Below are 27,176 nucleotides of genomic sequence, written 5' to 3'. Positions count from 1 at the left end.
CAAGCCCATCCATTACTAGGAAATCAGTCAAGAGTCTAGGCAAGGTCTTTGACTGTAGCCTTAGGGATGTAGCAGCAGAGACTTTCGGTTGGATAATGTAGTGGAAATATGTGTGGTGTTCGCCTCTTGTACAATTTCAGCAATTTTTGTTAATTACAGCTATATTTAAAGTCTACCTTAAGTGCAATGGTTTGTTTTAATCAGCGAATTTGCAACAAAATCAGAATCAGAATACTTTATTCATGACCACAAAATGACCACATCAACCTGAGAGAGCTGAAAAAGTCAGGCAAAGCGGACTTATTTGTTCTCCGAAGATGAGGCTAACATTAGCAAGACAGCGACCGGGCCTTCTCTCACGCTGGAAATGCTTATCATTGAGCTGGAAAAGTCCAGGAAAAGCATGACTGCTGAACTCACAGCCAATTTGAACAAAGCTCACGCCCCGATTCATTCATCTCTTGAATCCATTACCACAACCATAGCCAAACACACCTCTACTCTATCAGAGACGGAAACTACCCTCTCGACTCACTCAGAGAACATTACAAGCCTGGAGCAAGAAGTAGTGCAGCTGCGGTCTAAGGTGGTTTCGATGACAGAAGAACAAACTAAACTTCAAGTGGCTGTGGAGGATTTGATTTCTTATTCAAAGCATCAAAACTCAAAAGAGTTATTGGTCTGCCTGAGGGTATTGAAGGCAAGGATTCGAGAAATTTCATGGCAGATTTAGTCAAGAAAGTTGTTGGGGGTGCGCTGCCGGAATCTGGCCCTATCTTGAGGCTTCGAAGCCCCGCCAAGTGTCTCATCTTGTGATAATGCACTTTCATCGATACTCCAAAAAGGAGAGAGTGCTGCAATGGGCAAGGCACACCGCAATATGGTCTATCGGGGCCACAACATCAAGTTTTATGAGGATTTCAGCACTACAGTGGCGAGGAGGCAAGCCGCTTTTAACGCAGTGAAATCCTTGGTCTTTCAGAAAGGCATACGGTTCAGCATACTTTACCTTGCCCAGCTGCTCATCACCTTTAATAGCGTAGATCATTTCTTTTACTCCCCAGAGCAAGCTGACCAGTTCTACCAAAAACACATACATAACTTATAAATGACCGGAGGCATCCGGGTAGCGTAGCAGTCTGTTCCGTTGCCTACCAACTTGATGATTGCCAGTTCAAATCCCCGTGTTACTGCCAGCTTGGTCGGGCATCCCTACAGACACAATTGGCCGTATCTGCGGATGGGAAGCCAGATGCGGGTATTTGTCCTGGTCGCTGCACTAGCGCCTCCTCTGGTTGGTCGGGGCACCTGTTCGGGGGGGGACTGGGGGGAATAGTGTGATCCTCCCATGCGCTACGTCCCCCTGGTGAAATTCCTTACTGTCAGGTGAAAAGAAGCGGCTGGCGACTTCACATGTATTGGAAGAGGTATGTGGTAGTCTGCAGCCCTCCCTGGATCGGCAGAGGGGGTGGAGCAGCGACCAGGATGGCTCAGAAAATAGGGTAATTGGCCAAGTACAATTGGGGAGGAAAAGGGGGGGGAAAAGAAACGAAAGAAAAAACGTATAAAAGACTGAAACTAAGTATAGCCACAGATTTACTTGACTTTATAGGGGTCTATTTTAGCTCTCCTTGCTGGTAAGACATGAATATAATGTCTAAACAGGCTGAGAAAGTTAGTTCTATTTTGCCTTTTAGTTGACTGTGAACAGTAATTTAAGTCGTGCACTGTTTGAATTACATATTATATACGTATATTAGTGGTTTATTGCCCTTGCTTTATCATCTTCCCTTCATATTGGGCAAATATTGTTTTATATCACTGACGTTCTTGATCTGATGCATTACTTAAAATGTGCAGCCTTTGTGTTGCTTACAAGTGTTAAGCCTGCTTGTACTTCCATGTAGCATGCACAGCCCATCCACAGTGTTTTGTTTTCACGGTTTTCTGCATTCGGCCTTCCTGTTTCATAGGAAATTGTCTCTCTATGTAAGGCGTGTGTATGTGGATATGTGGGCTATTGAAATCCACCGTGGCGGCACGGTGGCGCAGTGGTTAGCGTGGTTGCCTCACAGCAAGAAGGTCCTGGGTTCGAGCCCCGGCGTTGTCCATCCTTGGGGGTCGTCCCGGGTCGTCCTCTGAGTGGAGTTTGCATGTTCTCCCCGTGTCTGCGTGGGTTTCCTCCGGGGGCTCCAGTTTCTTCCCACAGTCCAAAGACATGTAAGTCAGGTGAATTGGTAGTACTAAATTGTCCCTAGGTATGAGTGTGTGTCGGCCCTGTGATGGCCTGGCAGCCTGTCCAGAGTGTCTCCCTGCCTGCCACCCAATGACTGCTGGAATAGGCTCCAGCATCCCCGCGACCCCGAGAGCAGGATAAGCGGTTCACCATTTTCTTTGCGTGAACTGTAGCACCCTTGTGCTGTTACAGTCATAACATTTAGTACTTTTCTGCCACCTAATGGTGGATTCTAGTAATGCAGCTTGCATACAGTTTCAGGTGTCATGACAGAAAGATAAAACAACCAGGAAGTGTGTTTATTTACATTGAGATGACATGTTGACAGACTTCTCCGCAATCCATTTACATCTGCTTTCGTATTTTGTGGCATCGTCTGTATGTATATTCTTAGTTTGATACTTATCTTTACTTCCATTTAGATATTTGTTAAGTTTATGCCATTTAGTCATCATATTGTTCAGTTAATTAGAAGATAAGGAGGAAACACGTGTGGTCTGTAATCCAAATTAACTGTTACTGTGCACTGCTATTGTTAGGCTAGCTTTCATGTTATTTAGCGCTGCAGTGAAAAACTTTTTCATGTTAAGGACTATGAATGAGTACATTCCAGTAATTCGAGATTTATGTTTTTATTTGTAATTTCACAACTTCCAATGTTATCAAACCTGTAGACAACACTAACCGGCTTCAGAGTCGTAATGTAAGGACAGTGTTGACACTTGCTGCCAGTGCCCTTACTCAGTAGCAAGAAGAGGGAAAAACAGTACAACCCTAGTGGACTCATTTAATTTAATTCCATCCGTCCATCCATTATCCAAACCGCTTATCCTGCTCTCAGGGTCGCGCGGATGCTGGAGCCTTTCCCAGCAGTCACTGGGCAGCAGGCAGGGAGACACCCTGGACAGGCCGCCAGGCCATCACAGGGCCAACATACACATATACACACACACACACACACACACACACACACACACACACACACACACACACACACACACACACACACACACACACACATTCACACCTAGGGACAATTTAGTACGGCTGATTCACCTAACCTACATGTCAGAGCACCCAGAGGAAACCCACTCAGACACGGAGAGAACATGCAGACTCCGACACACGATCCCCAAGGTTGGACTACCCCGGGGCGCGAACAAAACAAAAAAATAGAAGAAGGAAAACTTAACTGATTTAATTCCTTTTATTTGTTTTTTATTTATTTCTCAAATTTTCTTAAAAAAAAGTAATTGTTGATTGCTATTATTTTTAAGCATTCTACTATTTTTCCATCCATCCATTATCCAAGCCGCTTATCCTAATTAGGGTCAGGGGATGCTGGAGCCTATCTCAGCAGTCATTGGGCAGCAGGCAGGGAGACACCCTGGACAGTCCGCCAGCAAGAGGAGTATGTATCAGGGGCTACATCTGTATCTTGTCTGATACAGATGTAGCCCCTGAGCTGTTTCATACTAACAACTTGCAGTTTTTTTATTTCTCTTATTAATTTTTTTCTTCTCTATTTTTATTTTGTCTTTCTTCTCTCTTTCCCAAAACATTATCAGTTTGGCTGGCCTGCTAGTTCTGTCTGCTCTTCAATTCCTGTTACAATGTGTCTCTATTTAACCGTTAAAAGAGTTCATATAGCTTATATCCTGGACTGCCAAGAGATGAAATCCACTGCATAGCAAATCGGTTGTGTACTATCCTATCCTGCAACTCGTCTTGTTTTGTAATGGTGAGATTAGGAAATAATTTGTTGATTGATTTCAAGTTAAATCATTGTGTAAATTTATGTTTTTGTGGAAAAATATTGATTATCGCAATGCACTGGGAGGTTTTTCATGTTTTTTATCCTATGTTAATATCCCTTGGATGCTTCCAGGATGCTCAATTCATTTCTGCTTTAGATGTGATCAATGGCTAATCCAGATACACCCCAGAGAGGAACAGATGGGTCTTCTATTTGGCTGATGAGTTGGAATGTTCATGGACTGGGCGGTCCAGTAAAGCAATCCAGAGTGTTTTCACACCTTAAGAGGCTTAACACTGACATCACTTTCCTTCAAGAGAATTATCTGTGTGTAATTGATCACAACAGAATGCGTAAACCCTGGATTGGGCAAATATTCCATTCAACTCTTAACAGCAAATCCAGGGGTGCTGCTATTTTGATTAACAAACATGTCCAGTTCTCCCCCACACAGATTATTTCTGACTCCGGAGGGCGTTATGTCATTTTAAGTGGTACATTATATTAAACTTCAGTGGTGCTGGTCAGCGTTTATGCCCCTAACTGGGACAACCCAAATTTTATGACATCCCTTTTTTCCAATAGTCCAAATTTGGATACCCACCATCTTATTTTAGGGGGGGTACCTGAATTTAGTGATAGACCTTAAACTGGACCGCTCACACCCTAGAAAACTTGCACTCTCCGCCATGTTGAAGACACTGTCATCCCTCATGAGTCAGTTGGGCTGCATAACTCCCTGGCGCTTTTTTCACCTGGTCACAAAGGAATTCTCCTTTTTCTCTAAGGTACATCAAGCTTATTCTCATATTGACTATTTTTGTGTAGACAGGGCTCTTCTCTCTGCTGTAAAATCTACTGAGTGTTCTGCTATTATTATTTACGATCACGCTCCGCTTATTTTGGATTTAACACTCGTGCCCAACACTAAGAGACAATGGAGATTCGATACAGGGCTACTAGCTAACGAGGAGTTGTGTGATTTTTATCTCAAAAAGAATCAGTGCCTTCCTTGGGATTAACACGACTTAGTCAACTTTGCCCTCTTTATTATGGGAAACTTTAAAAGCTGTACCAAGGGGAGAATTTATCTTGTACAGCATACATCTAGCCAGAAAAAGTAAACAAAAACATCAGGAGCTAATTGATGCAGTTCTCAACATAGATAGGAGAGTATTCCAACTCTCCCAGTCTAGACCTGTATACCAAAAGGGTTAAACTACAATCAGTTTGATTTGCTTTCTACAAGCAAAGCCGAATACCTCCTAAGACGTACTTAAGGGACATATTATGAATATAGCAACAAGGCTAGCTGCCTTTTAGCTCTCCAACGTAAACATCAGTCAGCCTCCCGCTTCATATCTCAAGTCTGTGACTCCTCCCAATCCCTAACTGCTAATCCAGTTGAAATAAAATCTGTCTTCACTTCTTTTACTCCAATCTCTATAAATCAGGACCCCCCCTTTAATTAAGACTATAATGGACAATTTTTTAGATAGTATAGATATCCCTACTATAGATGCCAATAAGAAGAGGGATCTGGACAATCCTATACTGCTAGAGGAAATAATCACTTGTCTTAGATTAATGCAAAATAACAAAGCACCAGGTCCAGACAGATTTCCAATTGACTTATACAAGAAGTTTTCCCACCTTATTGCTCCTCTACTATAAGACATGTTTAATAATTTGATGGAAAGAGGATCCCTCCCCCCTACCTTAAACCAAGCTTCAATTTCGCTTATTCTTAAGGAAGACAAGAATCCTGAAGAATGTAACAGCTGGAGACCAATAAGTTTGTTAAATTCGGATGTAAAGCTTCTAGCCAAGGTCTTGGCATGCCAGTTGGATCCTTGCTTGCCAGACATAATTTCTGAAGATCAAACATGGTTCGTTAGGGGTTGGGAACTTTCGTCTAACATTAGAAGACTTTTAAATATTGTGCTTTCTCCTGGCATTTCTCAAGCTGCCGAAATGGTTATATTGTTGGATGAGGAGAAGGCCTTTGATCAGGTTGAGTGGACTTGTATGTTCTGGGGAAATTTGGTTTTGAGTCTAAATTTATTTCTTGAATATGACTTTTATACTCTGCCCCTACAGCTTGCGTGACGACTGACTCTCAAAGGTCTGACTACTTCCCTCTAACAAGAGATACATGTAAAGGTTGCCCAATCTCTCCCCTGCTCTTTGGGGTAGCTATAGAGCCACTCTCCATTGCTCTCAAATCCTCCCCACTCTTCACTGGTATTTGTAGGGCTGGACTGGAATATCGTGTTTCTCTCTATGCTGATGACCTTTTGCTCTATGTCACAGTACCAGCTAACTGTGTAGATAATATCTTGCAAATCTTGATGACCTTTAGATCGTTTTTGGGCTACAAGTTAAACATCAACAAAAGCAAGTGTTTCCCTATTACTGATGCAGTGAAGCAAATCTCACTATGTACCCTACCATTCCGACTAGCCCACACCAGTTTCTTCTACTTATTTTATTATTTGCTTATTTCCCTCAAGGGTGTTGCCTATCCTGTACAATACCCTAATTTAGAAGAGCATTGTCATAATCATTATTATACCTTATGTTGCCATTACATCCTTCATTTCAAAGCACTATCACGCTCATTGACATTTGATATTTGCCCCCTTTTTATTTACCTTCTAATATTGTTTTATTCATTTTTTTAACTAATTAATTCTTTTTTTGTTTTTTTTTTGTTTTTTTTTTGTTTTGTTTTTTGTTTTTTGTTTTGTTTTGTTTTTAATGAGGTTCTGTCTCTAAAGTACTATGCTTACATCTAGTGTAAGGTTAATGGTCACTCTCCTGCAGGGGCATTCCTGTGAGAAGAGAGGCTTTTTTGTTCAGTGTGTTTTTTCATACTTGTTTTATATCTTAAGGACCTAGTAACAGTAGTTGTACATAGTTTTTATTGGGAGAAGGCCACAGTTCTATTCTGTAAGGAAATTACATTCAGTTACTATGAACAAGATTATTCACTCTTTAGGACATTATTTATGCATGATAATGGATAGAATATTTATCATGGGCAACGGCAATAAGGATTTAGGATTTAATGACTGCATCTGACGTGAAGTTTTGTACTTGGAATGTGCGAGGAGTTCATCATCCAGTAAAAAGAAAGAAAATTTTAACTTTCCTTAAAAAAGAGGATGTGAAAATTGCTCTATTACAGGAACCCCACCTTAAAGATGAGGAACACCTTAAGTTAAAATGTGAATGGGTGGGTCGGGTGTTTTTTTCATCCTTTACCTCAAATAGTAGAGGGGTTTGCATCTTAATTCATAAATCACTATCATTTACGCTTGAAAAATGTGTCAGAGATAATAGTGGAGGTATGTTATTGTGAGGGGATCACTGTTTGGGAAAAATATCTCTTATTATGAATGTATATTACCCACCCAACCATCCAACAGATTTGCTTACTAAAGCATTTTCAGAATTTGGTGAACTCGAATGTGAACAGTCAATAATAAGTAGAGATTTAAATTGGCTGATGGATCCCCAGATTGATAAATTCCCAGTGGAGAAACATCCCCCTGCAAAAAGAGCTTGGGCAATAATGGAGTCATATGAAGAGATGGGATACTTAGATGTCTGGAGAACTTTACACCTGGGAAAGAAAGAATATGCTTTCTTCTCAAATGCCCACAAGAGTAGTTCAAGAATAGATTATTTTCTAGCTCCAAAGGTGATGCTTCACTTAATAACCTCTTGCACCATTGCAGTTATCACCATATCTGATCATAGCCCAATGTTTTTACAACTTCTCCAAGAGGGGGATGTGTCCCGTACTGGGACATGGAGATTTGACCCTCAGTTGCTCAGTGATCCAAATTTTAGTTTATATTTTAATTCCGAATTCAAAGCATTCTTACAATTGATAAGACGCCGGACATTTACTCCTCAATCTTATGGGAAACAAGCAAAGCGTACGCCAGAGGTTTAATAATATCATATGTAAAGAGTAAGCAACGGAAATCCCTTGAGACTTGGAGGGAACTTGAACTTGAACATTCAGAGTTGGAGAAGGAATATATTAAAAATACATCAGAGAATAAATTGAAGGCAATGTTGGCCACCAGAGATTCACTAAACTCCTTACTTACACACAAAGCCGAACAAAATATTAGATTTGCAAAACAAAAGTTGTATGAATTTGGCAACAAGCCCAGTAAGGCCTGATTCTCAATGTCTTTCATCCATCAAAGACTCTAATGGACAGAGTAAAACCGATATAGACAATGTCAATAAGGTTTTAGAACAATTTTATAGTCAGTTATATACAAGTCAACAATCTACAGATAATCAGACCTTATTAGGTAACTTTTTCTCTGTTAAATTTACCTAAGGCAACAGACTTGCAGAGGGAAGAATTAGATAAACAAGTTACAGAGTAAGAAATTTTGGACAATTTGCAAGCTATGCAATCAGGCAAAGCTCCAGGCCCTGACGGAGTTGGGTGCGAGTTTTATGAATTCAAATCCTTACTTATAGGACCCCTACTTGAAATGCTAAATGATTCATTAGAGAATGGCTCCCTCCCAAGATCACTTACAGAGGCCAATGTCAGCCTTATCCTTAAAAAAGGGAAACCCGCTGTTGTACTTTTTATAGGTCCATAAACTTGTTAAATGCAGACTTTAAGCTGCTCTCCAAAACCCTGGCCCTACGCTTAGAGAAAGTTATGCCCTCTATTATAAAGAACATATTATAAAGAAGGTGGCGCAGTGGTTAGCACGGTCACCTCACAGCAAGAAGGTCCTGGGTTTGAGCCCCACGGTAGTCCAACCTTGGGGGTCGTCCCGGGTCCTCCAGTGTGGAGTTTGCATGTTCTCCCCGTGTCTATGTGGGATTCCTGTGGGGGCTCCGGTTTCCTCCCACAATCTAAAGACATGAAGGTCAGGGGAATCGGCCATACTAAATTGTCCCTAGGTATGAGAGTGTGTGTGTGTGTGTGTGTGTGTGTGTGTGTGTGTGTGTGTGTGTGTGTGTGTGTGTGTGTGTGTGTGTGTGTGTGTGTGTGAGAGTGATAGTCTGGCGGCCTGTCCAGGGTGTCTCCCTGCTTGCCGCCCAATGACTGCTGGGATAGGCTCCAGCATCCCGGTGACCCTTGGAGCAGGATAAGCGTTTCGGAAAATGGTTGGGAAGAACACAATATTCTTCCCGTGTAACTTTAGTGACAGCCGATGATTGCTTATAGCATGAAACAGGCTTGTACGGTCTCATAAAGAATTTACTTGAATCACAGGATTATTTTGATCCTTATTTGTTGAGCACTTTTCCCACTTTTGAGTGTTTCTTTTAACAAGGTTTTATATGGTTTCCAATTTAAAAAAAAAAAAGGAAAACAAAAAGGATGCAGCAGCAATCCAAACAACCATCAAGGAGCTTGATACTTGGCTTACCACAGTAGAAAAGTCTGGCCTACATGGCAGGTTCAAGGCTTGGATTTACCAACATACAGTGCATCCGGAAAGTATACACACCCCTTCACCTTCCCCACATTTTGTTATGTTACAGCATTATTCCAAAATGGATTAAATCCCTTTTTTTTCTCATCAATCTACACACAATACCCCATAATGACAAAGTGAAAAAGGTTTTGTAGAAATTTTTGCCAATTTATTAAAAATAAAAAACTGAAATATTGCATGTACATAAGTATTCACACCCTTTGCTATGACACTCAGAATTGAGCTCAGGTTTATCCTGTTTCCACTGATCATCCTTGAGATGTTTCTACATCTTGATTGGAGTCCACCCGTAGTAAATTCAATTGATTGGACATGATTTGGAAAGGCACACACCTGTCTATATAAGGTCCCACTGTTGACAGTGCATGTCAGAGCAGAAACCAAGCCATGAAGTCAAAGGAATTGTCTGCGGACCTCCGAGACAGGATTGTATCGAGACACAGATATGGGGAAGTGTACAAAAAAATTTCTACAGCTTTGAAGGTCCCGAAGAGCACAGTGGTCTCCATCATTCATAAATGGAAGAAGTTTGGATCCACCAGGACTCCTCCTAGAGCTGGCCGCCCAGCCAAACTGAGCAATTGGGGGAGAAGGGCCTTGGTCAGTGAGGTAACCAAGAACCCGATGGTCACTCTGACAGAGCTCCAGCGTTCCTCCGTGGAGATGGGAGAACCTTCCAGAAGGACAACCATCTCTGCAGCACTCCGCCAATCAGGCCTTTATGGTAGAGTGGCCAGACAAAGGCCTCTGCTCAGTAAAAGGCACATGACAGCCCACTTGGAGTTTGCCAGAAAGCACCTAAAGGACTTTCAGACCATGAGAAACAAGATTCTCTGGTCTGATCAAACCAAGATTGAACTCTTTGGCCTGAATGCCAAATGTCACGTCTGGAGGAAACCAGGCACCTCTAATCACCTTGCTAATACCATCCCTACAGTGAAGCATGGTGGTGGCAGCATCATGCTGTGGGGATGTTTTTCAGTGGCAGGAACTGGGGGACTAGTCAGGATCGAGGGAAAGATGAATGGAATGGAATGGATGAATGGATCCTTGATGAAGACCTGCTCCAGAGCGCTCAGGACCTCAGAGTGGGGCGAAGGTTTACCTTTCATTACGACAACGACCCTAAGCACACAGCCAAGACAATGAAGGAGTGGCTTCGGGACAAGTCTGTGAATGTCCTTGAGTGGCCCAGCCAGAGCCCAGACTTGAACTCCATTGAACATCTCTGGAAAGACCTGAAACTAGCTGTGCAGCGACGCTCCCCATCTAACATTACAGAGCTCGAGAGGATCTGCAGAGAAGAATGGGAGAAATACCCCAAATATATGTGTGCCAAGCTTGTAGCTTCATACCCAAGAAGACTTGAGGCTGTAATCACTGCCAAGGGTGCCTTAACCAAGTACTGAGTGAAGATACATGCAATATTTCAGTTTTTTATTTTTAATAAGTTTGCAAAAATTTCTACAAAACATTTTTCACTTTGTCATTATGGGGTATTGTATTGTATTGATGAGAAAAAAGGAATTTAATCCATTTTGGAATAAGGCTGTAACATAACAAAATGTGGGGAAAGTGAAGGGGTGTGAATACTTTCTGGATGCACTGTAGCATCTTACCCCAAGTCCTCTGGCCTCTGCTGGTTTACGAAGTAAGCCTGTCGACAGTGGACACCTTGGAGAAGAAGCTCAGTAGCTACCTCCGGAAATGGCTGGGTCTGTAGCGCAGCCTTAGCAGTGCAGCACTGTATAGGAGGAACAACAAACTCCAGCTCCCTATCAGCAGCCTCTACGAGGAGTTCAGGGTTTCTCACACAAGAGAGGCGCTGCTGTATCAGAACTCTAAGGATTCCGGAGTGGCATCAGCAGGCATTATGGTGTGGATGGACAAGCAGGAAGTGGAGGACCCAGGAAGGCCTGAAGATAGCAGAGTCTCAGCTGAGACACAGGGCTTTGGTGGGCATGGTGGCAACTGGATGGGCGGGGCTGAGAGCCATCCCAAAACCTCCCTGTGATAAGGCCCATGGCAAGGACAGACACCATCTAGTCCTGGTGGAGGTGCGGGCAGGTGTCGAGGAGGAAAGGACCGGCAGGATGGTGGGCATGCGGCAGCAGGGAGCATGAACAAGGTGGGAGGGTGCGCTAGAGAGGAAGATATTCTGGGCAGATATCTGGCAGGCAGAACCGCAGTGGATCAAATTCATGGTACAAGCCGTGTATGATGTTCTGCCTAGCCCAGCAAATCTCCATCTCTGGGGCAAGATTGATTCATGTCCTCTGTGCCCTGGAAAAGGTTCAGTCGAGCACATCCTTAGCAGCTGCCCATCAGCCCTGGGGGAGGGCTGATACCACTGGCGACATGACCAGGTGCTGAAGACAGTCGCAGAGACCATCTCCAAAGCTGTGGCCAACAACAAGCAAGCCTGCAGACAGGAACATTGCCTTTGTCAGGGCTGGTGAGCAGTCTCAGTCACAGCCCAGATCAGCAGCCGGTCTCCTCACCTCTTCATCAGACTGGGAGCTGCGAGTCGACTTGGGGGGAGTGGGCAGCTCAGGTTCCTGGACCACATTATGACAACTTAGTTGAGGCCAGATATAGTGCTATCATCAGGCTCTTCAAAGCAGTGGCTTCTTGTAGAGCTGATAGTTCCCTGGGAGGACCGGATGGAAGAGTCAAATGAGCACAATCAGTCCAAGTACCAAGAGCTGGTGGATTAGTGCCGGGGGAGAGGCTGGAAGGCGTGTTGTGAGCCCATGGAAGTGGGTTGTAGAGGCTTTGCTGGCTGCTCACTGTGCAAGGTCTCCACTCTACTTGGCATCACTGGGTCTGCAAAAAGGAAAGCCATCAAGTCTTCCAAGAAGTCTGTAGAGAGGTCCTCCAGATGGCTTTGGATCAGAAGGAGTGATCTGTGGGCTAATGCTGCTGGGACAAGCCAGGGCCTGGTCAACCCTGGCTGGGTCACCTCAGCGAGGGTGCATGATGTCGAAAGAGCCGAAACACCAGAGGACTTCAGGAAACATCACTGATGATGTGTCCCAGTGCATCCTAGGATGTATCTGCAAATCAAAAAAATCAGTTGAAGCAGTAAGGCAATAGTGTAATAGTGCAGAGTGCAAAGATGAATAATGTCCCCAATCCACTTCAATCTGCCTCAGTCTCAGACTGTCATACAAAGACATTTTTTGCCCTCGGCTGATATGGCTCTTACTTCCTCTTTTTTTACTTTGTGGCCTTTTTCTTTGTGTTTTGTAAACATCCATTGGCATCCAGGCATCTTTCCCAAACTTTTTAATTGTTCATTGATGAAATCAATGACAAGGTCTAAATCGGCATGCCCTCCATATCATCTTGATAGATTATTCTTGAAAATAAGAATCAAATGATTCGTGCTGAGATAAATCAGCTTAAAATCAGAGATGTTTTTGTGCAAGCGTACAGAGAACGTCTCTTACCAGTTGTGTTCCACACTCCGTTTTGATGTCAGCCTATAGATGAGACTGGATGAGCATACACACGATACGGATCTTGTGGCCACAATTTAAAGGTCCCCACAAGGTAAGGATCTAGTCCCCACAACATGAATTTTGAGGGAACAAGATAAGGGATCTTGTGGACACTACATATGATCTTGTTGCCATGTGCACACAACATAAGCTATAAAATTACCACTTGTTGGGACTTCAGGGGCTCAGTAATTCTTCTATGTTTTATATTTTTTAAATTTTGTATATTCTATATTTTCAAGATTTTTTTTCTCTTCAGGGAAATGCCATCCACTGTATAACTGACTGACTTGGCAACTTTCAGCTCATATTCACTGTCTTTCAGATTTTTGAGATAGAAACCAAGTTAAAGGTTGAAGATCTCCTCAACTGTTTTTCACAACAAGAGTACAGGTAGGATACTTACATTTTGCTGTTAATGTCATGGCTTGCAGTATGCTTTTTCTCATTCTATGATTTTGCGTGTTCTCGTGTATCCCGCTGGAGGCTGGGGACATGGAGTCTGAGTGGGCCATGTTCAAAGCCTCTATTGCAGATGCAGCAGGCAGGAGCTGTGGTCATAAGGTCATCGGTGCCTGTCGAGGCGGCAACCTAAGAACCCACTGGTGGACACCAGCGGTGAGGGAAGCTGTCAGGCTGAAGAAGGAGGCCTTTTGGACTTGGTTGGCCCAGGGGCCTCCTGAAGTAGCAGACAGTACCGTGAGGCCAGAAGGGCTGTCGCTTTGGCAGTCGCAGAAGCAAAAACTCGGGTGTGCTCAGCGAGGCTATGGATGAGGACTTTCGGTTGGCCTCAAGGAAGTTCTGGCAAACCATCCAGTGACTCAGTGAAGGGAAGCAGGGCTGTGTTCAGCCGGGGAGGGGAACTGTTGACCCAGACTGGGGATGTTGTCGAGCGGTGGAAAGAACACTTTGAGGAGCTCCTGAACCCGGCTAACACATCCCCAGTGGAGGAGGCAGAGTCTGAAGACTCAGGGGAAGCCCCACCCATATCCCTGGCAGAGGTCTCTGAGGTAGTTAAAAAGCTCCTCGGTGGCAAGGCACCGGGTGTGGATGAGATTCGCCCTGAGATACTGAAGGCTGTGGACATTGTTGGGCTGTCTTGGTTGACACGCCTTTTCAGTGTCGCGTGGAGGTAGGGGACAGTACCTGTGGAGTGGCAGACTGGGGTGGTTGTTCCCATATTCAAAAAGGGGGACCGGAGGGTGTGCTCCAATTATCGGGGCATCACATTGCTCAGCCTTCCTGGTAAAGTCTACTCTAGGGTGCGCGAAAGGAGGCTCTGACCGATTGTCAAACCTCGGATCCTGGAGGAACAATGCGGATTCCTTCATCGCCGTGGAACAACAGACCAACTCTTTACCCTTGTGGAAGTGCTGAGGGGGGCATGGGAGTTTGACCAGCCAGTCTACATGTGTTTTGTGGACTTGGAGAAGGCTTACGACCGTGTACCCAGGGGCACTCTGTAGGGGGTACTGCGGGAGTATGGGGTACCGGGGAAGTTGCTACAAGCCATCCAGTCCTTGTATAACCAAATTGAGAGCTGTGTCCGCATTCTCGGCACAAAGTCAAACACGTTTTCAGTGGGTGTCGGACTCCGCCAAGGTTGTCCCTTGTCTCCGATTCTGTTTGTGATATTCATGGACAGGATCTCAAGGCACAGCCAAGGTGAGGAGTGTGTCCATTTCGGGAATCTCAGAATTGCATCTCTGCTCTTTGCAGATGATGTGGTTTTGTTGGCTTCATCAGAATGCGACCTCCAGCGCACACTGGGGCGGTTTGCAGCTGAGTGTGAAATGGCCGGGATGAGAGTCAGCACCTCCAAGTCTGAGGCCATGGTTCTCTACCGGAAAATTGTGGCTTGCTCCCTCTGGGTTGGGGATGAGTTGTTGTCTCAAGTAAAGGAGTTCAAGTATCTCAGGGTCTTGTTCACGAGTGAGGGTAGGATGGAGTGGGAGATTGACAGGCGGATTGGTGCAGCATCAGCAGTAATGCGGACGTTGTACTGCATCGTTGTGGTGAAGATGGAGCTGAGCCGGAAGGCAAAGCTCTCAATTTACCAGTCAGTCTTCGTTCCAACCCTCACCTGAAATGAGTTTCCTCCATAGGGTGTCTGGGCTCAGCCTTAGAAATAGGGCGAGGAGCTCGGATATCTGGAGGGAGCTCAGAGTAGAGCCGCTGCTCCTTCACATCGAAAGGAGCCAGTTGAGGTGGTTTGAGCATCTGATTGGGATGCCTCCTGGGTGCCTTCTTTTTGAGGTTTACCGGGTACAGCAAACTGGGAGGAGACTCTGGGGTAGACCAAGAACTCGGACTACATGTCCAATCTGGCCTGCGAACGCCTTGGGATTGCCCAGGAGGAGCTGGAGGGCATTGCTAGAGAGAGGGATGTCTGGAGTGCCCTACTTAGCTTGCTGCCACCGCAACCTGACCCCGGAGAAGTGGCTGAAGATGAATTAATGAAAATAAAGGTTTGCATAGCAAAGCTTTTTGGAAAGTGCAAGTTCATATTGGCTGCATTCTTGCAAGGGTCTGCCTAGGAGGTTGCGCATCAACAGACTGACAAGCAAAATGTTTTTATTAGGTAAATTCTTTTGTTTGAGGGCTGCATATTACCCACCCCCCATTCAATCGACTTGGGTGCTGCGCAAAAGTCTTATAATGGCAGGAAAAACACTTTTTTTTCTGTCTGTGTGTGCATGTATCAGTCTGCTGTTAATCACAAATACTACTGTATTATTAGGCCTGTCAGCCTAATAATTTATGTGCACAGTTGTGACTGTATGATCAAGAACCTCTCATGGTTGCAGTGGTTCAAAATCTTTGGAAAACATGTTTTACACCACAGTTGTGCTTTGAGTGGCTGTTGCAGGTAGAAAAGTGCTATATAAAATGCAGCGTGATTGATTGAATTGACTGCTAACTCCTCAGCTGATTTTTCACTCAAGTCTGAGCACCAAAAAAGGGGAGATCTGCAGGCAGTGCCTCTGTATTTTCCCTTCTCCCAGTAGGCAAAAAAAGGGGTGGTTTGTTACCTAGTCCGAGCACCGGAGAAGGGGAGATACACATGTTGGGGATCTGCACTCTACTGAGTGCACTCTTCTTGTTAGAATAGTTTTTGTTGTAACATACCTGGGCAGGTTGTGTTGTGCTTTTTAGTTTGTGGTCAGACCTATCACTAAATCACAATAGCCCTCTTTCTAGACTCCCCCTGCAAAACAGTCTCAATGTATGTGACCATGCTATCAGTACCGAAAAGTTGTGATGCTCGTTATTTGCAGATTTGTTTTTTCAAAGCAATGCACAGTGTATTTATTTTGAATGGAATTTAGTGATTAGAACTGAGCATGATAATCTCCTACCACCACCATCGTGGCACGCACGCACACACACACACACACACACACACACACACACACACACACACACACACACACACACACACACACACACACACACACACACACACACACACACATGTCAGTAATCATGAACACTTCAGGAATCAGGAACACTTTATTTGAAATATCGTTTTCCCCAGCCCACAGCAGTGCAACACAAAGACAGAAACGCATATCCAAAAACTACGAGAACTTCAAGAAAATACATACTAACACGTTTATCTAAACTAACAAGAAAAAAAAATCACTGTCCAGGAGAATGAACGCCAGCCAGGATGACTGTCAGAACTGCCAGTCTGCATGGCCGAGCAGCTAGCTTAGCCTGCCCTGCGTCCTGTCAGATTGCCCTCAGTGCTTCCTCCTTGGGCACAGCTCCAGGCAGGGGCCGTGGTCCTTGGGCCCACCGGATGCAGCAGACCTGGCTCCTCCAGCCGATCCAACAGCAGCTCTCCCAGCCAGACACCCTTGGCACACCTCCCCACACTTCACACTATGACACCAAAAACACCACAGTCAACACCAGGCGAGGCCACCGCCAAACTGCCCTCGGTGTTATCGGAACTGTCGGCCTGCATGAGCTAGCAGCTAGCTTAGCCTGCCCTGCTTCCGCATCCTGTCAGACTGCCCTTGGTTCTACCTCCTCGGTTGCAGCTCCAGGCAGGGCCGTAGTCCCTGGGCCCACAAGACGCAGCAGACCAAGGTCTCCTAGCTGATCCAGCGCCAGCTCTCCCAGCCATCAAATGCAGATGTGGACAAAGACACTGCATGGACAGTACTGAAATATTAAATATTAATATTAAATTATCTGACTTAGCTGCTCTGATGGCCGAGAGGAATAAACCGCCGTTCTTGCAATCCACTCATCATGTGGCTGGGAGGTTCGTATCCCAGACTCGCCGTAACCAGTCACGGCCAGAGCGTCCATGGGGTAAGGCATTCATTAGGCCACCCTTACCCAAGGGATAGTGGGTGTAGATCGGTGTAGTGTTCGGGACTCGTCATTCTCCAGCGACCCCTCTGGCCTATCCGGGTGCCTGCAGCCAAGCAATCAAAAGTATTCTCCCTTCTCCGGCCTGAAGGTAATGCAATCCATGCGAGGCTTCAACGTGTAAAATAGCAAGAGCAGCCGACACGAGTTTGAAGGAAGCTGGTGTTACGACTAGCTCCTTCCTGTGGAAACATGAGCCAGGGGAGTTATTCGACAAGAGTTCCGGGCATATGCCATTGGGTTAATCGGGTGGGATAAGGGGAAAAACTAGAAATAATTTTTTTTTTAATTATGTGGTTTAAAAGTCCATCACTTTTGATAGCTGTTGACACTGTGAATCCACACTCATATTCACACTTTGACTCTTCAATTTAGGCTTCATGTTCTGAGTCATATACAATTAATTGCTAGCTTTGTTGTCAGTCCTGACTCTGCAGGCAAAGGTCCAACAGGAGAGACGATAACATGCCTCAAAAGGCATCTGACTGTATTTGTGGTTTGATACTGTGGACCATTTCATCGAGATTTTTGTATTTGCTGAATAAATCCAAAATTGTGAGCATGATAGCTTTGTTGTTACTGTGGCAGCAGTGCTTGGTTGTCATAGACTGCAAATGCCACCGTGGTTCTTTGGGTACGAAAATACCAAGTAATTGCCGAATAGTTTTAACTAAGCTGTGTTGCACCTCCTGTCTTGCATTCTAAATGTATTTTATGTACTTGGTCAACACCACCACACATACACAAACACATAAACATGTAGTACACACTCACAAACACTCTCACACACACTCGCACACAGATATCCTTAGAAAGTCCATCATTACAAGTCCATCATGATAGGAAATCTGATGTTAAATGGCATGCTGTATTTATGACCGCAGGTTGAACTCAGCTGCTGCTATGGAAACAAGCACGAGTTCTCTGTATCAGACAGCTTATATATTTCTAGGCCATTATGTGCCTCCTTTTATGCTACTGCTTGACTCTTTCGGAAACTATTCTTAATGATTTTATAACCCCAGGAGAACAGATCGACTCATCACAAGCAATGCAATGATTGTTCTGTTCTTCAGGGGGGTAGTTGATTTCACAGCCCAGTCATTCATCCATTCATTCATTTATGGTTCCCTTAAAAGAGGTGAGTGTTTTATTATTATCCAACCATTATTATTATTATTAATATTATTATTATTATAACTGTTGTTGTTAATCTATATATTTTACTGCAGTTGTTGTCTTTGTTTTTAATGTCACTATCAGAGGGAATTACTGGAGACTTTTGCCACACTATTAACATTGTGATTTAGCTGTAATTTTGATGGAAAATTATCCACAATGAATGGAAATAGCTGTTTCATCAAGTATTGGACAGAGCAACATCTGTTGCTTCCTTTCTCAGAATAGCCTTGCAGAAATCAGTCTGGGACTTTATTCCTGCTTTTACGCTGACCACTCACCATAGAGATTTAGGTGAGCTGATTATGTTGTGGCGGTTAATTTTGTATTCACTGCATTTAATGTTATATTCAGTGAATAGCACTTTAGCACTTAATATCCTTGGTATTGAATGTTTTATCTCTGTGCCCATTGCGGTGGTATGATGTCATGTGCTATGTAAGTCTAGAGGGATGCCTGTTCTGGGGCATACAGTGTCATGCATTGACACGGAATTGACTGTGACAGCCATACTTTCCAGAGGAGTTCTGTGAAATAATGAATCCAATTTATTGAAAAGGCACTCATAAAAGAACAAAAGGTAGTGGCAGAATGACTGAGGACACTTCTTTCTCCTCTGTTGGGATGTGTTGGCTTAAAATGTGTAACTCAGCAAATGGCATGAGATGCCTACCTAACAAATCTGGCTGGGGTAGGGTTTTATTCAGCAATGGACAATCAAAAGGAACATCTAAAACCACAGCGCTGAGGTCATAAAGAGGCAAATTCAAATGGGTCATTCATGGGTGTGATACTTCTATACATGTGTACTAACAACTTTTGTGTGTTTTTATGTATCACAGCATCAAAAGTTGGTTTATCATGAAAATGTGAATTTAGTTCTCTCAACAATCTCCTCCTCAACAAAGCGGTACATTTTCACACAGCTCCTACAGTCCTCCAGAGCTTGTTGTCATCGCCACCGACATGCTGTTGGACTGCAAAATCTGTAATGTGTTATTTTAACAAGCCCTCATCAGAGCTTCTAACTCTTGGTCAACTGTCACCCTTTAAAGTCCAACACTACTATTTATACACAATGCTCTTGCACCTTAGTTGTTGACGTCTCTTCTACTTTTAGGGGGCTGTTCTATATATACAGAAGGAGGGCTTGCAATATGTTAGAGAAAGGAAATAGTTGATGTTGCATTCTGTGTGTGTGCGTGTGTTTAAAAGGTTGAATGCATAAACCATCTGTGTGTTAGTTTGTTTGCAAGAGAGAGAAAATTGGAGAGAAGTGAAGAGTGAACAAGGATTGATAGCAATATTTTCCCATGGTGCCTCATATGTTCTGTTCCCTTATCTCTCCTGCAGCTCCGTTTCTGTTTGCTGTGCTCATGCCCACACCAGGCAGTCTAACGCCAGAGAACACCACACACTCAGACTCACATAAAGACCCACACACAGGCAGACCCACATGTTCCGTGGTATAAAAAATATAAATGAGGAGTTATCTAAAAAATTGTTATAAGATTTGATCCCCTGCTCGCTCATTAAACAATCTACTACTACTACTTTCGGCTGCTCCCGTTAGGGGTCGCCACAGCGGATCATCCGTTTCCATTTCTTCCTGTCTTCTGCGTCTTCCTCTGTCACACCAGCCACCTGCATGTCTTCCCTCACCACATCCATAAACCTCCTCTTTGGCCTTCCTCTTCCCTGGCAGCTCCATATTCAGCATCCTTCTCCCAATATACTCAGCATCTCTCCTCCACACATGTCCAAGCCATCTCAATCTTGCCTCTCTTGCTTTGTCTCCAAACTGTCCAACCTGAGCGGTCCCTCTAATATAATCGTTCCTAATCCTGTCCTTCTTCGTTACTCCCAGTGAAAATCTTAGCATCTTCAACTCTGCCACCTCCAGCTCCGCCTCCTGTCTTTTCGTCAGTGCCACTGTCTCCAAACCATATAACATAGCTGGTCTCACAACCATCTTGTAAACTTTCCCTTTAACTCTTGCTGGTACCCTTCTGTCGCAAATCACTCCTGACACACTTCTCCACCCACTCCAACCTGCCTGCACTCTCTTTTTCACCTCTCTACTGCACTCCCCGTTACTTTGGACAGTTGACCCCAAGTATTTAAACTCAAATGCCTTTGTCACCTCCACTCCTTGCATCCTGACCATTCCACTGTCCTCTCTCTCATTCACGCATAGCTCTCATTAAACAATAATGAGAGTTATACTTATATCATGACCGGATTTCAGTCGCAACGATTTTCAGTAATCATCTTAGTCGAGGCCCTCCACCTTGTTACCATCCTGAATAAGTGCTGCAGGAGTCTACTACCACCTCCTACTGAGGGTTGGGATTAAATGCAGCAATTATGTGAAAAGTTTGGTGCTTCTACAAGAGTCCGATCTCCAAATCTCTTGCCAAGTATATATCAGCTTCTTACTCTCGACATCAGTCGCAAAAGCAAAGTTGATTGAGCTCTTTGATGTCATTTAGGTCACGTCAGTCTAAGCTCTGCTATACCAAGGGACCAATGGCTAGTTCTTGTCTTGGCAGCCGGTCATGTTTCCAAAACCTAAAGATGGGATGAATAATTTCCTGGAAATTGATTTATAGGCCCGGATTCCCAGCAGAGGTTTGAGGATAACGGGTGTTTAATAATAGTGTTTAAATGTCAATCTTTATGACATCCTCTTCCCACTTACTGTCTGTGAAATACCTGAGAAATTAGCAATGTGTTACGTGTTTTCTCTTCAGCAACAAGATCAACCAAAATGAATAGATTGATGGGTTTGATGTTGCATGAGCTTTATTATTTTTCAATGATTTAATCTTTTGAGTTATTGCTACAGAACTGTAAAAATGGTGACATATGCAAAGGCCAGTTCAATGTAGCTGGTTTCCTTATATGGAAACAACACTACAAACAGACGAGACTTGACGAAACTTTTTTTTCCTACCTTAGATTAAAATTATTAAATAGATCTGCCCAACATAGGTAGATTAGTCCTATGCCAGTTTGGTAACATGGATTTTTTTGAGAGTTAAACCCTTTTTAGTAAAATGGTTTGTACACATCTGTGGTGCTGTATGTTCCCATTTGTGAGTCTGTCAGTTTGACTGTGCGTGCGTGTGCATGTGTGTGTGTTTTGTGTAATGTTCTTGTTACAGTGGGTATGTCATGATGCCTCCGGGCAGGTTACTGGTGGGTTGGGGCCAGGATAGAGCTATAGCTGTTTTCAGCCACAGGTAACACTGAATGCCTTAGTTGACCTTAGGTTACAGCTCAGGTAGCATACATGTCCTTTCCCTTTTCCATCTAGCTAGCATTATGCGTCTGTTTGTGTGTGAGATTGCATTCATGTGTCCATCAGTGTTTAGTCTGCTTATCTTTTCACTTACATAATTCACTCTTACACACATTACAACCTTAAACACCAGCACCCTATCAAGAGCGGTCGGCCCTTACAGGCATTGGATTATGTCATACTATTTACACAGTACTTATCCGCATTCCATTCAGAGAGACTGGAGGGGAGATACTGTTCTGCTCTTATTATCAGCCTATGGGGCTGATATGGTGAGAGGTGGAAGTGGGACCAAGGCCTTGGAGTCATTTGATTTCCAGTACAGTCAATTAAAAATGTACTGTGATGAGATGAGTTTACTAATTTGTGGCTTGTGACTCTTACTTATTTGCCTCCAGGTTGGTAATGAGAAATGTCTTATGGCAGTTTTTTTTAATTATTATTATTTGACTTTTGACGTTAAACTCCTCCGAAGAAATTTCTTTATTCAAAGTGAATTCAACGAACCATAAATGAAGCAACAAAAAAAAATTCAAGAGATTGTTTCCTTCTGGTAAACAGTCTTTATTGGGCCAAGTTACATGCAAACTAATAAACCAGTATCCTGCAGTGACCTTGCAATTATAAATCAGTATTTTTCCGACGTTGTTGTTTGACTACTGTGTAGTTTATTCAGACTGCCCTTGTTCCCCAAACTAGCTGCAAATTAGCCACTGCTACCCTGTTATCAGATTTTACCATTAGTCGTCATTAACTGGCTTTCCTGATTAAACAATGAATACTGGTGACCTTGGGAATGTGTTTAAAGGCACATGCTAAAACTCGGTTCTACTCAGAAAATGAGGGAAAACATTTTTAATTGTAGAAAAGAATAATTTGGTGGGGGCGCCCGGGTAGTGTAGTGGTCCATTCCATTGCCTACCAACATGGGGGTCCGCAGTTCGAATCTCCGCGTTACCTCCGTGTTACCTTATTTGTATTGACTAGAACTTTAGTTTAATGCAAGCCATTTTTTTAAGTTTTAAATTGCAAAAAATATAATTACCACTGAATGAGTACACACTGACAGAATCCTAATTGTAGTTCGCTCCCCTGTCAGGAGGTTGTTATTGTTTTGTTTTGTTTTTTCTTAATCGGCAGCATTATGAGAAACGAGTTAGTTTAAAGGTGGACTGGTTTTCCTTCCAGAGAGCAACTGATAGAAATAGAGCTTGAACAACATTCATTGGACGTCTATGCTGGCATGTAGAGTACTTCAGAGAGGAATGACTAGTGTCAGTTCTGTGTTATTATACATCTCACTCACTAATGTGTTGTTGGGTTGAAATCATGCATACCCTGTTTGAATAGTGTTGTGGCATCTAATTTCTTTAGCAAGTACAGAATGTCTACAACCACACACCATATTTGTACTGCATATTTCTAAGGTGTTGCTGTGGAGCTCTTCCTCATCCAAACCGAGGGTCTAGCGATAACTTTATCTTCCTCGCTTGCATGTGGCATGAAAGCCCTTTGAATTGTTGATGTGATTCAGGACTATATAGATAAAGTTGACTGTGTGTGACTAAATGTATAGTTCTTTTTCCAAATATTAGAATTACCAGAGAATTGTGGGAGTTTAATAGAAAATGAAAATTTTAATGAAATCTTAATGAAAATGTAATTACAATTTTGGTTAACATGGAAAGATGTGTGATTAGGTTTAGTTAAAGCCAAATTTTCACAGATATGACCTTTACTTATTAATCAAATAGTGCTAAATGAAAACTGGAAATGTAGAAATTAGATGATGATTCTTCAAGTGGTGCACACTTTGACCACGTTAGATTGCCTACAGTTATGAAGGTGTGGAATGTCTCACCCCTGTCTGGGCTTACCTTAACATGCCCCTTGATACCTACCTTTTCTGGGTTAGAAGGAGAGAATTTGTGTGTATTTTCTCATAAAGCTCTTTTATACTGAAAGATCCGAATTCAGTGTGAGAGTAATGTTAAGGATTTGTGCTGAAGTCTTGCCTTTCATAACTTACGTAATCCTCGAGGTTTGTACAGCTGCTTTTGCATGGATGTTTTGCCCAGCTCAATGGGAAATTTTGGACAGATTAGATTCTCACTTTTCCTCAAAGATTCTTCCATCAGGAAGTATTCAATGATGTGTCTTTTCAAAATGAATCCCCAAACAAATCACTTTCTAGTTCCACTAATCACAGTGTTTATCCTTTCCAAACAGATACAGCAGACCAAGTAGCTGCAGAAGCTGTGTCCTTCTTGGGTAGGAGAATTCAAATTGGAGACCTTCCGCCAAACACAGTAGTTGTTTGAGTAACAGACAAGCCACACTGTGATGTCATTGTACCATACATATTATGTGACCCTGTGTTAAAATATTTGCCATTTAGTAAATCATTATTGTGCTCTTGAAAGATTTGGTTGGAGTTAGTTACCCAGCCAAGGACATAAAGTGCATTATACAGTGGCTTCAGAAAGTATTCAGGCCCCTTCACTTTTTGCACACTTAATTGTGTTGTAGATTTAATTTCAAATGGGAAAAAATTGCCATTTTTGCCCATCAGCCTCAATAACCCACAATGATAAAATGAAGACGTTTTTAGAAATTTTTCCAAATGTATTAAGAATCCTTGATGTGTCTAGAACTCGATTAGAGTCCACCTGTGGCAAATTTAGTTGATTGGACATAGTTTAGAAACGCATGGACACAGTTTAGAAAGGCAAACACCTGCGTATATTACAGCTGTCAATGAATATTCCAAATTCGAATATATAGCCGAATTGTTAAGAAAAAGAAAAAACAGATGTTCGAGTGTGAAAATTAATATTGGTTTGTGGGGGGGGGGGGGCACTACCATGAATTCTCACAAGGGCCTTGGCCGCTGCACTGAATACGCTGCATGATGGACAGGACTCACACAACGTCACTTTCATTGGTTGAAAATTACATTTAGGTCAAGCTGAAACAAGTGAATAATTCAACAACAACCATGTAGTAAAGATGGCAGAGAGTTCACAACCCAACCTGGCCGCAGAGATAATGAGTTTCACTCCAAAATCTAAAAAGCCCCGTTTATTTTGGTCAGAAAACTGAAAAATTGTGGAAGCTCGAGATAAAGTCGTATAAGCGGTTAGCTTCATTAGTAAGCTTCAGTTAGCTTCATTAGTAAGCTTCAGTTAGCTTCATTAGTAAGCTTCAATTAACAGTAAGCTTCAGTTAGCGATCATTGAATACAACCGACCTATATTTGGGACAGGAGTCGGGACTTTTAATTCCTTTGGCACAAAACTCTTGCTCAGCAGAGATGGAAAAATACTATCAAATCGTTCATTTAAACCAGTATGAATATTACCTAATCTGTATAAAAATTAGTCTATCGAATAACACATCAATTACGAATCATTCATTTCGCTCCAAGAGACAGCGCGTTCTCATTTCTCTCTCTAGCACCAACCACAGCGTAGAGGGAGTGATGGTCTATGGTCTTTAAATTAAGTTTAGTACAGTATAGGACATTATTTTATTTGTTTATTTTGTAATGTATTGGTATGTAGATCTTTTAAAAGACATGTTTACCTTGAAATAAATATACCTATAGAAGTAGGTATGGCTCTAGTATTGGTTTGCCCTCTTATAGGCATAATGCACAAAAATATATTTGAATGGGTTCAAACCTGTGTTTTTTTTAGAAGGAATAATCGAATGTAATTTTTCGCCAAGTTTGGCAGCCCTATTTTATATAAGGTCCCACAATTCACACTGCATGTCAGGCCAAAATCCTGGCCATGAAGTCCAAGAAAGTCTCTGTAGGCCTCTAATATCGTGGCGAGGCAAGGGTATGAAACAATTTCTAAAGCTTTGAGTGTTCCCAGGAGCACAGTGGCCTCAATAATTGTGAAATGGAAGAAATTTGGAACCACCGGGAATCATCCTAGAGTTGGCCTTCTGGCCAAACTGAGTAACCGGGCAAGAAGGGCCTTGGTCAGGGAGGTGATCAGGCCTTTATGGTAGAGTGGCTAGATGGAAGCCACTCTTTTTTTAAATTTTCGTTTAGTTTTTTAGGATCCCCCCCCCTTTTCTCCCCAGTTGTATCCAGCCACTTACCCCACTCTTCCAAGTCATCCTGGTCGCTGCTCCACCCCCTCTGCCAATCCGGGGAAGGCTGCAGACTACCACATGCCTCCTCCAATACATGTGGAGTTGCCAGTCGCTTCATTTCACCTGACAGTGAGGAGTTTCGCCAGGGGGACGTAGCGTGTGGGAGGATCACGCGATTCCCCCCAGTTCCCCCTCCTCCCTGAACAGGCGCCCTGACCGACCAGGGCAGGTGCTAGTGCAGCGACCAGGACACATACCCACATCCGGCTTCCCACCCGCAGACATGGCAAATTGTGTCTGTAGGGAAGCCCAGCCAAGCCGGAGGTAACACGGGGGTTCGAACTGGCGATCCCCATGTTGATAGGCAACGGAATACACTGCCATGCCACCCGGATGCCCCAATGGAAGCCACTCTTGAGTGAAAGGCATATGACGGCCTGGTTGAGTTTGCCAAACAGCATTTAAAGGACTCAGAGAACATGAGGAAAAAGATTCTTTGATCTAATGAGACAAAAATTGAACTCTTTGGGCAGAACTCTAAGCACTATGTCTGGCAAACATCAGGCACTGCTGTCTGTGAATGTTCTCATTCATCCAGGTCATGGTTATTCAAAGGATTCGTCTTCACGGATATATACCAAGTCCAGTTGCACTTGATTCAACTCCTTTGGATTATCAGGCACTGCTCATCACCTGGTTAATACCATATCTATGGTGAAGCATGGTGGTGGCAGCGTCATGCTATGGGGGTGCTTCTCAGTGGCAGGGACAGGGAGGCTGTTCCGAAATTAGGGAAGGATGAATGCAGCCAAATACAGAGAAGTCCTTGAAGAAAACCTGTTCCAGATTGCAGGCAACTTCGAAAGGCGATGGTTGACCTTTCGGCACGACAATGACACGACATATACAGCCAAGGCAACACTTTGATGGCTTCAGGACAAGTCTCTGACTGTCCTTGAGTGGCCCAGCCAAAGCCCAGACTTAAACCCTATAGAGGATCTGTGGAGAGACCTGAAGATGACGGCTCAGATGCTTCCCATCCAATCTGACAGAGTTTGAGAAGGTCTGCCTGGAAGAATGGGATAAACTGACTCGAAGCTATAATTGCTGGCAAAGGGCTTCTACAAAGTACTGAATTAAGGGTCTGAATACTTTTATCTATCCATCCATTACCCAAATGAGAAATTTTAAGTTTTTGATTTTTAATAAATTT

General features: G+C 43.4%; 1 protein-coding gene across 1 annotated transcript in view; it reads left to right on the top strand.

The window, feature by feature from the left end:
- Nucleotides 1-27,176, top strand: part of swt1 (SWT1 RNA endoribonuclease homolog) — a 90,970-nt gene that overhangs the window by 55,669 nt on the left and 8,125 nt on the right. The window contains exon 16 of the mRNA XM_056276324.1: nt 13,313-13,380. Coding sequence (XP_056132299.1) covers nt 13,313-13,380 — 68 coding nt within the window. The remainder of the gene's footprint in view (nt 1-13,312; nt 13,381-27,176) is intronic.

This window comes from Lampris incognitus, chromosome 3, assembly GCF_029633865.1.
Source record: "Lampris incognitus isolate fLamInc1 chromosome 3, fLamInc1.hap2, whole genome shotgun sequence".
Classification (NCBI taxonomy): domain Eukaryota; kingdom Metazoa; phylum Chordata; class Actinopteri; order Lampriformes; family Lampridae; genus Lampris; species Lampris incognitus.
The sequence above is the reverse complement of the archived record's forward strand: the minus strand, read 5'-3'. Positions and strand labels throughout refer to the sequence as shown.